We start from the raw sequence: 16,742 nt of genomic DNA on the forward strand, positions 1-16,742 counted from the left end.
CATATCACACTTAAAACATTTTTTTTATTTTGTCTCGGGGGGTACAGAACTGACTGTAAAATTGACCAAAATACCCCACATACAATGCTTCTTGAAGACCTATTAAACAATTTATGCCAAAGAGGCTGATATTTGTCCCCATAAGGGAGGCAGGTCCACATAAATTGAATGTGTACACAGATTTGGCTCACCACAATGAGCTGAATACCTAGATGTTTACATAGTTTTCTCCATCACTTCGTTACATGAACATGGATTTGTTGAAGGTCTTACCAGTGAAACAGTCGGGGCCGGTCCAGTTGGGCTGACAGGTGCAGGAGTCACTGTCGGGCAGGTAGGTCCCGTGTCCTGAACACTGCTCCTGACAGGCGGGCAGGGGGTCCTCACAGCTCACACCCGCCCACCCCGCCTGACACACACACTCCCCTCGCACGCACACACCATGCCCGCTGCACTGGGGGTCTATGCAGTCCACTGTAAACACACACAGACAAGTTAACTCACTGTTTGTTAATGCAGGTAAAAAGTACACAATTCAATCTGCAAATATCATATATTCCTTTTTTTCCTAAATAATTTACAAAACAGTGTAAGAGGAAATGCGTATATTTTGTCCTGCTTTCAGTGAATTATTTTCTCAAAGTGGCACTACATTTCACCACTGGGGATAATTTCACAAGTTTGACTCATTGTTTTGAATGTAATGTATAAAACTAGTGTATTGTTTTGATCCAAGAAGCAGAAGCTTTTTGACACCTTTTAAAATTGGTTGCTAACAAACACTGACTTGTTTTTGCAGAAAAAAGACTGCTCTGCATGGGTCTATTTGTCTTTGTACTAAAATGGTTTTAACAGTTGCCATGCCACCTGGATGAAAGGCAAGGAGCAGTTGTTTTAAATTTTAGAACAGGATTATGTCCCAATCTTAGATTAAGCCACAAGCCCAAGAGATACTAATCATACTGTATTTGTATTTCAACTTTATAATGAAAACATATTATTTGGACATGGTTTTATTCAGCACAGTAGTAAGTATGCTAGTAGTACAGCTGTGCATAGGTTTAAAACTGGAATACCAAGTTTTGTCTCAGCACAAATTAATGCTTTTAATGTAGGCTTTTGTAGAATATTGCATTGTGTGGATAGTAGCTGAGTTTAGAATAGTATCCTACAATTTGCTCCAAATGGTGAAAATCGCCTGGGTATCTGATGGTGGATTTTGGATTTTTGAACACGATGATGTCATACTCCCAGGGCAGAAGAGAGTTTATACTATTTTTTTACATTGTACTTTGCCATGAAATATCAAAACGTGTTCAATGACAATTTCTATGATTCTCAAAACCCTAGAACTCACTGAATTGTTGTGATGTGTTCTGAAACCCAGCGATAACTCTTAAAATCCAAACACCAGGTATTGCTATGGTAACAAGAAAGAAAAGAGAGAGGGCATTTATGAGAAAGGGAGAACTAGAAGGTACGGGGGGTCAGGCTGGAGGAGGAGGAGAGGGAGTGCGGTCTCATTATAATCACCAGCTCAGCGAGTATAAAAGCAGTGTTCTTTGCATCCCATCCAGGAGTTAACCACCCCAGCCACAATCCCTGTATCGGTTCCACCGCATTACACTTCACGGGACACTTAAGGCTTTTGATACCAACGTGGTTATATATATGAGTGTGTGTGTGGTGTGTGTATGTGTGTGTAAATGAGGTCCGTGATTGGACTGTGTGTAATTACAGCCCTGAATGCTGTGCCAAACCTGAGCACAGTTCAACATTGCTCTATCTCAAGGTCAAACCACCTGACTCTGTCCCTGCAGACGCTTAAAGGGCCGGAGGCGACAGAGCAGAGCCAGACAGACCAACTATGATCCAGTCTGGGACGCGATCATTTGAAATATCTCTGTTTGTGCTCGCTAATTTCTTGGTTGGTTTTTACAATAGAGCACTGCAAGTGGGACATTATCAACGCCAAGTTTTTAATTAGACCGTAGGTGCACGAGATTAGTGAGTCAGTGCTGCGGATCACGCCTGTTGTTTTTATGCTTAAGAGGGATAAATGCCATGACGTATAATAATGTTTTTTTCTATTCAAGGAGAAATGCCAGCTTTAACATGCTGTTCCTATTCGGCAAGGTGATTAATCAACAATATCTTTCAGGCAATATATTTCACATAATAAGAAGAGATGGATTGCACTGTAATCTAGTGTATATTGGCATGATTTATGAAATATGAAGTTTACACCGATTGTCGACTGTGGTTGGACTCAAGTTTTGATGGAGGATTTTCACCCTTTATTGCCCGGTTCCAGATCCTTCTGAATTTGAAAAAAATGTAGAAGGGACTGGCTGGTCACAGAAATGGTATAAAATCACTATCAGTGTTACACAAAATTTTATAAAATGTGGATCATTGGAAACAATTTTTCATTTTTTTCCCCCTTTATTTTCATGACTATATACATTATAGATTCACACTGAAAGCATCAAAACTATGAAAGATAATGTGGAATGTAGCAAACAAAAATTTAATTCAAAATAACTCCAAACTTATTTTAGATTTTTAAAATAGCCACCTTTTCTTTTTATCACTACTTTGAACTCTTGGCATTTCTTGACTGACAAACCACACCTGAGAAATGAAAGCCATTTCAGGCGACTTCATCATGAAGCTCACTGAGACAAGGCCAAGGGTTTGCAGCAATGTCAACAAAGCAAAGGGTGGCTACTTTGAGGATTGTGAATATAAAAAATAAAACATACCTAGGGGTAATAATGGACTTTGACTTGAATTTTAACAGCCATACATATTAAAGCAGCTCTGCTTGTGCACAAGTCTCTCCATGGCCTAGCACCAAAGTACATCTCCCACATGTTTGTGTCTTATGAAACATCTCGCACTCTGAAGACTTCAGGGACCAACCTCCTGCTGGTGCCCAGAGTCAGGACTAAAGAAGGAGAATCAGGGTTTCAGTTTTTTGCAGCTAAAACCTCAAACAGTCTTTCTGAAACCTCTATTTTGACAATATTTAAATCCAGGCTCAAGACAGTTCTGTTTAGCTGTGCATATGACTGAAAGGTTTTTATTCTCCACTCTTCTCTTTTAATGTTCATTTTATTCTGATTATTTGTGTTTTGATTTGTTTATATTGTTATGTTAATGTATTTCTTATTCTGTAAAAATTGCTCTATGTACACATAAACTTAACTTGCCATGATTTGTCTTTTTTCTTCTTTGATCTAAGAGCTAACAGAGCAGATGTTTACAGTATGTAGGCCTAACCTAAGATACATTGTCAAATACATTATCCCTGTCATTTCAATCATTCCATAAATCTGTCCTCCCCTGATTTAAGCTATCTGACTTGTCAAATCTGATAATAGTTTTCTTCAGAACAAAGTTACAAGAAAACTAAGAGAAATAGTTTGAGTTTTCAAACTAGCGTCTCTGCTAACATCTGCCACTGTAGAGCTAATTAGCTGCTAATAGAGAACACCTGTGCAGCAGACTGATACATGTTAGCAGGCTACACCCACACACTGTCATTCATACTCCATTACTTAGACTTACATTACCATCTCCATCTGCATACCCAAGAAGTTTAGCTCCTCAAGGTTTAACACTGTTCTGTTGAATGGAATTTTTTTCATTGGCCTGTGATTTCATCATAGCCCACTAGAGGAAAATACTCTTGAGTGGACTGGAGCAGTTGAATCACTAATCAAGCAAGTGGATTAGTGGTCTATTATACTGTTTTAATCTGCAAATAATCAACAATGTTTTGGCCACTTGAGGGCGTTATGACTTGCAGAGGCCGAATATGGACTGCTGCTGCTGGACTTCTTTTCCTTATGTCAAACGAGGACGAACTATAAATGCCCTAATAGATTAATTGGATAAACTGATCGATTAATTTGCCCAGCTTCTTGATCAGCTACCAAATTAGAGGCAGCAGTAGGAGGCTGACTACTCTAATTACTACCTTAATTACTAGGCTACTAATGAGCTATATGCTAGTAAGGACAGCTTTAGCCCACTACTAGCCTGCTGCAAATATTATGTAGGCACAGTTAGAGTTACTAAATAAATTAAAGGACATTTTACGCACGGCAGAAAAGAGTAAACATGTTTGCAGTATTACTGATATTGTCAACATAGTCCCTCCAGCATGTCCTGTGTCTCCACTGGAGGCACTATTTCTCTCTGCTGGCCTGGGAAGGCCTTGGGGTCACATCGGAGGAGCTGGAGGAAGCGTCTGGAGTGAGGGGAAATTTGGGAGTCCCTGCTTAGACTGCTGCCCCCGTGACCCAACCCCATGTAAGTCAAGCATCTTTTATTTTAGTATATTTTTGGGCTAAAAAGTTACTTAATAGGGTTTTAACATGGATTTATAATAACAACTAGACATTCCCCCTCTATCCCTGAGTGAAATTGACTAGTGACAGCTCCATAGGTACTGCAGCTCCCAGGAGCTTGGGCCCAGAAACAATTCTCTCATAGAGCACAATACATTTTTTAAGAATTTAAACTGCCCATGTTTGGTTGACAGGGCATCCACAGCTTTTACGAAGATTCTTCTGTACTTTCACAACATGAAAATTTTAAAATTTCAAGCCTTAAACACACCTAAAAGTTAGCTTTGTAAGATTTAGCCTAGTCTCAAAACACACGCTTGCCCCACTGTAGCTGCCATCTCGCTGATTAATTAGAACTGATCAAGCGATATGTGTTTCTGACATCACATGGTGGGAGGCGCTAGTCCATACTGAGGAAGTAATACGGAAGACAAATAATTTTTGGGCCCATGCACCACTGAGCACAGGCCATTGAAATCAATACAATGCCATCTTGGATTCACCTTCCAGATGTTATTATAATTCCATGGGCTTTAAGCGTATGGACCATTAGACTATGTTGATTTGCTGTGGTGTAGCTGTGTAATCATAATGTGCTTGATTATTAATACAATAATGAATGGGTCTTCTATTCCTTACCTTGCTCACAGTTGACCCCTTTGTAGGCAGGGCTGCAGATGCATATGCCCTGGATGCACGAACCGTGGTTGGAGCAGGTGGGGTCAATGCACTGCCCCTCCTCTACATTACACTCCGCCCCCTTCCACCCAGGCAGGCACACGCATCGCCCCTTCTCGTACATGCCGTTTCCGCTGCACAGGACTGGGCACGAATCTGAAATGGGACAAATATATATTACACTGGTGAACAGGCTGCTGCAGTCTATTAGCCAGGAGACCTACAGTAACCCACCGCGCTAGGGTCCACGCTCTCTTATCTCCGCGCATTCAGCAAATCCTCAAACTCTCTCTTTCTCTACCTCTCTCCCTCTTTCCCTCACAAACACCAACACGAGCACACTTATACACACATGCACGACTTTATCCCTCACGCTGTTTCAATTTACTCAAGCACCACCTGAGCCCAGCTACCACGGCAACCCAGGAATTGTAGAAAATCCCCCCGACGTCACCTCGGCCGATCCGAACGGGCCGTGAAAACAATCGTGAAAACGGGAGATTAGGGTAGAGAGCATTAGGGCTTTAAAGAATGAGGTGCAAAGCAAAACCTATCTCCATTGAGTGAGAGAGGGAGAGATAGAGAGAGAGAGAGGGGTAGAGAGGGTGGTGTGGGTAATGTAATGACAACCATGCAGGCACAGAGGAAAAAGTAAAAACGTCAATAAGTGGATGATGCTGGCTAAATGTAATTCTCTATCTGCTTGTGTTTATGATATTGTTTGTTTTGCTCTGCAGCTGGGATAGTGAATGGCATTGTAAAAGTATCTTACTGGATAAAATAGATTTGTCCATTTTGTAAGACGCACCTTTCCAGATGCTCAAAGTTGCCTAAGAGTTCATTCACATTATTCACTGACTCCATACTCACTGGTGATGCTATTGTAGCCACAGCTGCCCAGGGGTAGACTGACAATCTGTAACACTGGCCCCTCTGACCACCAATCACTCACTCAAATCACATGTCTTGCCAAAGGACACAATGACAGTTTTGCCACTGGTGCCCCACTGTGCTTGCTTGCATTCCCAGCGGTCTCCCATCAAAGTACTGATTAACTAAGATGTTGTTAAAAGAGAGGGCATTTCACTTCTATGAAGAATTAAGTGCTAGCACATATCTACATCAGCATGTTACCTTTTATTGTTTTGTTATATTTGCAGAAAACAACGTATTAACATGTTTTATAAGTTTCAGTTTGCATCCCACAATCAGTATGCATCCCACTAATGAAACTATTGTACAATGCTTCAGGTTTGTCAAGCTGCTGTGTAGTTTTGTATCATGGTTTTGTATATTTATTGGAGAATTGTCATCTGGGAGCATGGATGACGTAGACTTGCAGAAGGAACATTGCACAGAATGATACAACTAACCGTAAGAAGCATTCAAATAGGACCCAGCAGAGATCGCTAAAATATTCAAACATGCATAGATTACATCAAGCTTCTGAGCTTTGCTGAGATCATGCTTTGACGAGGAGGTTTGGCCACATTTTTTAGTTTTTTTTTTTTTACATACCATACCTTTTTTTCCTCTGCAACTTCCTATAGCAATACAAGTAGATAGAGTTTGACATATAATTACATTTACATGCTTTCTCTTCACTTCATTGCAGCTATGGCAACTCCAGGCTTCAAATGGTTTCGGGACACCACCCAAAGCTAGGCTTACTTCCAGCATAATTTGCTATGAAGTATTGGAGCGTGAAGTCTTGTATTATGCGCTTGATCTTTTGTTGAAAAACTAGCTCTGCCGATAATGAATTCAGTTTCTTTGTTACAAGTCTTGCCGTAACTTGCTGTCTAACTTCTCCATGGTGAATATTAAAACATGCACAAATGAGGAGATGAGAGCCGTGTATGAATAAGTGATGAGCGTAAATAAATGATGTGATTTGTGATATCACCTGGTACGACACTACAAGACAGATAACAGCTACAATAAGTTTACACACAGTCACTGAAGGCAGAGGAAAAATAGAGCGACTAGGATGAGAAGCAACTCGAGCTCTGAAGATAAAACACAACTGTGCTCGCAAAGGAAGAATTCATTTTACTTTTCCACTTATTGTCAGAAAACCTATTAAAATACCAAAACCAACAATAGACCACTTACTGTCTTCAAGTCTTGTGCAGAATATTTCTCTTTGTGACCCTAAAACTCGTCCAAAAACTCTAATAAAAACATCAGACGGCTACATTGTGATGGTGCAGCACTTGTTCTCTCGGGCTATTTGAGAAGTGTGTTTTAAGAGCAACAACAGACTGACAGAGAAAGGAAAGGGTTTTTGATAAAGTAAATGCAATGTTTTAAGGCAGAATACTTGCACAATACACGGGTGACACTTTAAGTAAGAAAATAGGAACAAAGTTGTCTCTAGGCTGAGAAAATGTTTTATTATAAAAGTGAATTTCAGCTGTATTGGACAACTGACAGCGTACTTTAATGCCAAAATGTCGCTAGTACAACTTTATAGCATGCTATATCTCTATTGGGCACTCGTAACATTCACTGTAATGTTGAGGTTACACGGAAAACAAATAGAAGAGTTTTGTCCAAGTACACAGCACAAGTATCACAAGAAGGATTGGGAACTGATACGGTAACTTTCAGAACACTCTACAATACTCCATGGAGCCACTGCCACCAGTATGAGACTTTATTGACCTTATTCCGCCCTGCCCACTTTTACCGTGTATGAGTCTAAACCGCACTTTCTTTGTAGTGGCAATAAGGTCATTAGAATTTATTTTTGTAAAGATAATGCAGACCAAATGGCGATGGCGGCGCCCACAGCAACTTCCAGAATAGATACCTGTAATAGGCACCGGTATATACCTCTCTTTATTCTGTGTATTCAATCTTCACCCAGATTGATAAATCAATGACACTTTTTCTTACACATAACGTATTGTAAATATTTAAACATAAGGGGTGTTTAAAGGGATGGCATTAAACTTCTATGGGGTATTAACTTCCTGTTAAATTTAGATCTCCGTACCTTTTATTGTTTTGAAAATGTTATACTCGCAGAAACAACATATTAACATGTTTTATAAGTTTCACTTTTGTTTTTGAGTCTCCCCTCCCTTTGCTACATGTGCTAAGTGACTCCCCCTTCAGAGCACTTTCACAACACAATCAGCGTGCATGCTGCTAATGAAACTACTGCACAAAACATCAGATTTGTGAAGTTGCTGTGTACGGTTTTGTATCATACTTTTGTATATTTAAGGAGAATTGTGGTGGGGGAGCATGGGTGACGTAGGCTTGTGGGCTGAGCATTGAACAGAATCTTACATCTAACCGTAATTAGAGTTGGATTAGGGAGAGACATGCATGGATTATATCTAAAAGCTCTTCAGGCATGTTTTTGATGAAGGAATGTTATAACATGATAGAAATCTAAAAAAAATAACAATTAAATAACAATAATCTTATTTCACTGGTAGATCATTCTGAGTGAAATTCACTCCTTAAGATAGGAGACAAAAAAAAAATACTTTCTGATGCAACCCCCTTTTTATCCGAGTAGGGGCAAGCAGAAATTGCAGTGTCTTCTAACTTTTTGGCTGGATTTTGAATACTTTGAAAACTACTTTTTAGGATTTCAAGCATTGCCAACCCTTTCCTTTACAAACCTTATTAGACATCTGCTGGCCTGACTTCTTTATTGACATTGCACTTACCTTTGGCACAGTCTGGACCGAGGAAGCCAGCGAAGCAGTGACAGTGTCCAGCCACGCATTCTCCATTCCCATTACAGTCTGTGGAGCAGCCGTCCATCGAGTCTGCAACAAGAGATCTCACATCACTGAAATGTACCAAGGTGTAAAAACATCATCTCAAAAACCAAATCACATATATATAACTCCATAAGCTGGCGTAGCTTTCTGTTATTGAATGAGAGATTTGATAAGCAATGGATGGCTCCCCAGACACAGGGCCAGTATTAGATTAGTCTGATCCAGCTGCTATCGCTCTCCAGGGACGGGCCAAGCACTCACTTACACTCAGTAGCACTAAGCACGTTATAGACAGACACAGGTTGAGACGCACGCTACACAAATTTACAAACATCAACAGCTAATCGACAAACTGTTTACAAGAGCCATTTTGGAACCAGATGGAGCAACATCAAATCTGACAAATGCATACGTTAGAAAAGAGTGGAGCTGTGAAGTGAAAGTCGAAGAGGCAAAATGTTCCACTATTTCAGGGTAAAATGGGACTAAACATAAATGTGTCGATAATATACAAAACTGTAAAAACCTATTGTGCTATTGCCATATAGCTATAATCTATGACACCTGTGAATCATTATGTTTTAATTTACTCATCTTAAATCACGTTATTCATCTAAAACGATGTAATAAAAGAAATAAATCCGCTGACTTCTGCATTAGAAAACAGCGGTGCCCAATGGGAGCTGATGTCGCTGTCAAAGTTGGCAACTCCTATGGATAGATCACACAAGCGAGCAGCAGATTTTTTTTCATTTGTACTAAAATGACTATGTGACGGTGCCAAATCCTGCACATATCACCAATTAATAAAATAAAACTGGAGAACAAAGTAAGTACATGTGTAGGGGGTGGTGAAAACGGGGATTGATTGGCAATATGGCATCTTAATAATAAGTCATTAAAGATTGCTCAAACATGCACGAATCACTCCAAATACAACTTCGGGTGAGTACATGGCAAGAGGAAACAACTATAACATGGTTAAAAGCTCAAAAAAGTCGATTTTGCGTAATAGGCTTAATTTAAAGGTTCACTATGTAACTTTTTTCTGGTAGAGGGGGCACCACCTGCATGACGCCCTTGTTACTGCATTGCTTGAATATTCCACAGCATGTTAATAATGTCCGGATTTATTCATTCAGGTGTTTTTATTGTACAAAATAAATTAAACATGCATTCTTAACATGAACAAAGCACCTCTCCACAGATCTGGACCTTTACTTGGCATGTCACACGCTGGTCTCCATGGATATAGATACATGTAATGCTTTACTGTGTAATATCACCTTAGAGACAAGCAGTGTGCGTACCCTCCACAGTTCAGAACAGTTCACCTTTCTCTTAAATTGGTGGGGAAAAATACTTCTTTGAAAATGTGATTCCTGTAAAACATCTTAAATTGCACATGTACTTCAAACCTTCACTGGAAATGTTACATAGTATAACCTTTACGTTTCCATGATTGCCGGGGACAGACATATAGAGACATAGAGTAAAAACAAGTCCCTCAAAATTCCCTCACATATAAACTGTATTAACAAATGAAGCATTATCTAGACTAGTGCTAAAAATATCAGCATGATACAAGACAATTAAACTTGTGACTAATTCTGTGCTTCTGTTGAAAAAGGCTCAGATTCTCAGAGAAAAAGACGACTCATTCCTCTTATTCTTTTTCATTTTCAATAACATGTTTGTGCTTCTTGTTATTTTAAGCTACGGGTATTATCAGTATTATCAGTGTCATTAAAACAAAGGAAGAAGAGAAGGAGGTATGACTTTATATTTTATACCACAAAAATAAACTTGGCACTTGAAAATAGAACTTTGCCAGTGGTAAATATAAGCTACAGCTCATTTTACATTTTTTCCCGAATACCATTAATCTCGCAAATGAACTCTTCAAACATGATAGTACATAAAATCAAGGGTAAATGGTAAATTTGTGTGTAGTACTTTTCCACCTTCAAACTACTCAAAGCACTTCATATCAAGAAAGCACTCACCCATTCACACGCACATTCATACACCAGTGTACACAGACACTCGGGTAAGGGGTGTTAAGTGTCTTGCCCAAGGACAAAAATAAGAACATTGATCTGTGGGAGCTGGAATCGTTTGAGTAACACTTTATTATTAGTCTGTCTATATCTCTCAGGCTCAAAAAGCTCTGTTCCATCTTGTGATGTCATGTAGTTGTAGTTTTTAAATTAACAGCTCCTTTTAACTTTTGTTCGGTAGAGAGTGGCAACTTATCCAAATGATTCTAGTAAAGGTGCATGGAGTTTAAAAACACACTAGATCTGGACATTATTATGCCATATGTTCCTGTGTCATGGTGCGTTTGATCATGTGATTCCATTGGGTTTCTGTTATCCTGCAGTCTTTTCCAGTGCTCCGTGTAAGCCATTGATATGTCCGTCATGTCAGATCTTGTATGGGAGCGTACACAGCACAGAGGGGAGATAAAGAGCTTTTAGAGGACAGAGGGCTTCGCTCCACTCCAGATGAGATTCGGGAAGGATCTAAAGACAGTAAGAAAATATGTGTGTGTATGTGTGTGTGTTGTCAACAGCAATATAAAAATAGGAGTTTCTCAGTTATCTTGGCATGATAATGATGAAAATATATATAATATAATATTGAAACCAAAATATAAAACAGAATTATCTCCCCAAAAGTATTCCAAATGTACACTATTAAAAAAAAAAAAAAAAAAAAAACATGAGCTGCAATAAATAAATGACAGAATGCAACAGCTAAGTAGTTAGTTTGTATCTATAATGAGTCATAAAAGTTCATAATTCAACCTTCTCAAGCTCAAATAATGCAGAAAATTAAGTAAAAATGTCTAATTAGTACAAAGAAAAAGTATCTTAATGATTTGTTCTTGTATAATATATTTTTTTGAGTGAGGAACACCTGGATAATGGCTAAAGGTAACACACCATGATAAGTAACCATTCAAATGCATCCATTCTTTCCATCTGAAAAACTTTAGAGTTTCCAATTCATCTAAACATAAAACTGAAACAAGTGAGAAAAATAGCAGTGATAATTGACAGCGCTCCACACTGAGAAGCAGCCGTGCTAACTAATGATATTGACAGCAGGAGCCAGCGTCTAATCGCATTATGGCAGAGAGTGAACCATTTATTTAATAATCCAATGACACTTCTGCTACATCAATTGTGAGCTTCAAAACGATGCAAGTGAAGTTGTTTTGACAAATTATAGTGTGTTTTAAAAATAAATTATAGTCATACATTGCATTACATTTTAGTGAGGGGCCTTAGATTTATTCGCTCACTGCACAGCTTGTAGGTTAGATCAGTGTTTTCCAATCAGGGGGCACTTACTGGGGGCTCTTGGAATTATTTCAGATTTAAAACATTTTACATCCTTTAGAACATATTTGTAGGATCATTTTAGCATAAATTGTTTTAAAACAAGAACATATAAAAGTTATAATTGGCATTGCACTAGTAAAAAAATATACAATTATTAAGGAAACTCTGGTACCGTTAACAGGGGGTAAGCAGAGTGTAAGACAACACCTAAGAGATACTCGAGACAAAAAAAACCCTTGGGAACCACTTTGATTTTCACGATAACACATTTTGAAGTCCGATATATTGCAATAAACGATAATAAAAAAGTCATTTATGTCTCTGACACAAAAAACCAAAAGCAGATTTAAACCACAAAAAATGTTCTAAATGTACAATAGTTTTAAATAATCATGATGTGCAATAAATAAATAACAAAATGCAACACTTTTGTTCATAGTTTTTATCTATAATGTGTTGTAGAAGTTATTAATTCAATCCTCTACGGCTCAAATCTTCTCATTTAGCCAAAAAAACAAACAAACAAACAACAAAATCTCCCAGTACTGCAAAGAAAAGGAACACATGATAAAATGACCCTGAACATATATTGTTCCAGCTTTCATATATAACGATAAGTGGATATAGTAATTATAATGACAGGCCTACTGATGATAAGCTCAATGCAAGTGTCAGCAAACTTGTAAGCTACTTCCTCGCGCCCTATTTTTTATCTGTAAACAATTGAAGTAAGTCTTTTCAGCTTAACAATCTGACTCGAAATGACCTTATGTGATTTCAGCCTTCTGTGTACAGTGACTTTTATCCACTCGCAAGGGGCATTGGCAAAAGTACAAGTTTGCACTTCGGTGAAGGTTGCCTTATGCCAGCCTTCAAAAGTGCTCCATCAAAGGTGGATGGAGTAATTAAAACCCATGTCAGAGATGCCATCCTTTATTTGACCCTGTTTCCATTTCTCTGCTCCTCCAAAACATGGATCAGGCCCGTACAAGGCTCCCTCCGCTTTGGGACCGCAGACGACAAATCCTTCAGTGACACTGAGCACATTCACAAACACACACAAACGCAGGGGGAGAGGAGATGCTATGTGCTACTATAGCCTACAGGAGCGTGTCACACATGCTAATGAGACAGGCCCTGCCACTAGCCCGCCAGCTAGCAGATCAGCAGCACTAACCAAAGTCATTTTCACCGCCGTCACCTGTCGACATTCTGACGGAGAGGAGGAGTGGCAATAAGCTAGCTCCCACGCAAACCGGGAGAACTCGCAAGCCTCCGTCTACTGGGCACAGGCAGGCTGACACTTTTAAATAAGTGGGAAAAGTGGGAGATTGGTTCTGGCACATGGCATATACAGTGAACAAATATGCAAGATCATGGTGGTTCTTTCTTTAGTAGGAGACTAGTATTTAATGTACAAGCGTAAAACAGATGTGGTAATAACGTCTGGAACCAAATACCTCGCTAAGACAGCAGAAGCACTTTGTCTCACAGCAATAAGGTCCCCGGTGAGGTTGTATGTTCTCCCTGTATCTGGGTGAATTTTATTTGGCTTCTTTCCACACCTAACAGTAGGATCATCTCTCAGCTAGGTACTCCTGAAGGAGTACTTACAGTATAGGTCAAGAACACTAAAGTCAACAGATAACTAACTCCATCATAGACTATATATATATATATATATATATATATATATATATATATATATATATATATATATATATATATATATATATATATATATATATATATATATATATATATATATATATATATATATATATATATATATATAAATGGACATAGCTAACCCGCTTCCTGCCGTGTTCCAATTAGGAAGTGAGCATGGGCGCGCTTCCAGCTCCATCAACTCACTTTCTATTGAAAAACTGTCGCCCCTCTCTCCATAACTGCTGCTGTCAGGCTTGTCATTTTGCTCTTAAAATGTTCGTATTAACCTGCTCTGGATGACCTTGGCATTTTTATTTCACAATTTTGTTCGTAAATCAAGATATGAGCATTAATAACAGACAAATCAGGCACCTTCTTTCCCCGAGGTCGCTCCTGCTAGTGTTAGCAAAAGGTTGAGAACGTTGCTAAGCACCCTCTCCCTGCCAAACCAGCAGTGCAGGCGGGAGGGGGCATTACCTTCAACAACCTGCCTCCAGATTGGCTCTTTGGTTGCTATGATACTCATGGTTGGAATTATAAATATGGAACTCTCCATATTCACCCTTCCAAATTTAATGTACCTCGATGAGATTCTTTTGACTGGAGCTGAACGCTATGGTTGATGTCACACTCCCTTAGTCCATTTTTTTTATACCATCTATGGACTCGATATGGGCTTGAGATAGTACTAAAACTACTGATCTGGCACCTGTCAGCGTAACTAAAATACTATTACTAGACAAGCATTTTCTAAATTATACATAACTGCAACATAATGAACAAATCTGCAAGGTCATGATGAACCTCTCTTCAGTAAATAAGCACTTTCTCTACTCAGGCAATATCAACCAATGTGGAAACTGCTTCTGACACTACAATGTCACCAAATATGTCATTGGGTACTTGACCAAAAGAGCATAATCACCAAACTACTCGGTAAGTGCAGGCTCAATTATTGGTGGCAGCAGTTGAGGTAACAGCAGCCATACAGAAGCTGCACCAGTAATGCAAGAAGTAGTGTTGGTAGTAGTAGTAGTAGTGGTTGTAGTAATACTCACAAATAATCTCCTTGTCCTTGAGTGTTCCTTTGGCAACCCTGCCCATGTATATAGGCATGGTTTGGTGGTAGTGGTAATAGTAGTAGTAGTAGTGGTAGTGGTAGTAGTAGTAGTAACAGTAGTAGTAGTAGTAGTAGCAGCAGAAGCAGTGGTAGTGCTAGTAGTGGCAGCAGTAGTAGTAGTGTAGTAGTAACAAACAATCTGTCCCCTTCCTTTTGCAACGATGTCCGGATGGCATAGTAGTAATGGTGGTAGTAGGATAAGTAGTAGTTATGAATAATCTGTCTTCTAGATTGAGGATTCCTTTTGTAACCCTATCCAATTATACCAGCATGGTTCAATAGTAGATAAGCCTATGATAAGATACAATAAGCCTTTACTGTCTCCAAATAGAGAAATGTATTTTGGACATCAGGGGCACAATGAAAATAGACAACTTCCAAACAAAACTCATACAAGGTACAGTACTCAATGCATTCAACTGACTGAGAGCAGCAGCAGCAGTAGTAGAAGTAGTAGTAGTACTAAATAAATAAATACTAGTACTAGTATACTAGTAAATACTGCATAAGGTATATATTTCAAGACCAGCATTTTTGACCACGATAACATCTTTATCACTTAGCACTAGAAAATAACACATACTCTTGTCTGCAAGACCATGATGGTCCTTTAAAAGAAACATAAAAAGTATCCATCTTAAGACCTCCAGAGGCAGCGTGGGAGAGAACCTGGCAGTAACCATGATATAATTCGCCAATGTGTCAGCTCAATGTCTTTACTATAAAATCTCCAGGCAATTAACACGTAATGTATGAGGGGTCAGGCCTTTATTTGTTACAATGAATTTTGTTTGGTGTGTGTGTGTCTGTGAGTGTGTGCCTGTAGATCTGTATGTGTGGCTTCACCCTCCAAGACATCCTTCCTCCACCCTGTCCCCGTTAGCAATGACTCAAGCCATAAGTTATTGCAGTTAATGCCATTATAAAATGGGGGCTTCCAACCGAGCGGTGTGATTGGTCAAATAAGCATTGCAATTGTACTTTATGAACCTGTAAAGTTCCCTGCATGCTTTATGATGCTTATAAAAAAATTAAAATGGCTACTCAGCTAAAGTGGGAGCAACCTTTAGTTAATCACTGTTTTGTTTTTTGTTTTTTTTATATATATATATATATATATATTAATATAAGGTAAATTCTTTCTTCTCCTCTTCAATAGCATGGTGCCAATCATGTAAAAAAGACACAATTATGGAGAATACGTGTGATGCACATGAAGTATAGTAATTATGTGCAATTAATCGCCCGGCAGGAAGCTAGCGCTCTCTGCCTAGGCTCTGGGCTGAATTAAAAGAGATGGTGCTAAGAGGAGCTAGCAACATGACAGAAATGATTAAGTTAGGCCATTTGTAGGTCACATGTAAATGGCAATAACACTGCAGTCGTCCAATCTGCTCCGGGTAAAAAAAAAATGAAAGCAGAGTTTCGCAGAGGGAGGGGCGTAAAAGGTCTATTTCAGAATCGACAGATGGTCTCAATATGTTTGCTGTATCTGTTCATCAATACCAATGAAAGTCTGGGTTGTTTTGGTTTGTTATATAATACAAGCCAAATTCAGAAGAGCATTAATAATTTAGTCACTATAACTGTGCCTGTCCCAAGTTTGACAAATACAGAGTAAAGTCCATAGCAATACAATCAGATGCTTATTAAACTGGTTAAAAGAGGCACTTGAAGGCTCTGTACCTGTGTTTGAGCAAAATGTGTCTTGCCTCAGTACAGACATTGTATAAGCAGCTCTTGAGGTCAAAATATGTCCTCTGAGGGCATTTTGCATCTAATTACAGTGTTTTATTGCCAGATAATTTGGAAGTGTACA

At 38.9% G+C, this 16,742-nt stretch overlaps 1 protein-coding gene across 1 annotated transcript in view; it reads right to left on the reverse strand.

Annotated features, from left to right (window-relative positions):
* Nucleotides 1–16,742, reverse strand: part of tenm1 (teneurin transmembrane protein 1) — a 431,225-nt gene that overhangs the window by 139,780 nt on the left and 274,703 nt on the right. The window contains exons 9-11 of the mRNA XM_033974050.2: nt 8,726–8,827; nt 4,998–5,192; nt 274–474 (exon numbers count right to left, since the gene is read on the reverse strand). Of these exons, the coding sequence (XP_033829941.1) occupies nt 274–474; nt 4,998–5,192; nt 8,726–8,827 (498 nt within the window). The remainder of the gene's footprint in view (nt 1–273; nt 475–4,997; nt 5,193–8,725; nt 8,828–16,742) is intronic.

This window comes from Periophthalmus magnuspinnatus, chromosome 10, assembly GCF_009829125.3.
Source record: "Periophthalmus magnuspinnatus isolate fPerMag1 chromosome 10, fPerMag1.2.pri, whole genome shotgun sequence".
NCBI classification, from domain to species: domain Eukaryota; kingdom Metazoa; phylum Chordata; class Actinopteri; order Gobiiformes; family Gobiidae; genus Periophthalmus; species Periophthalmus magnuspinnatus.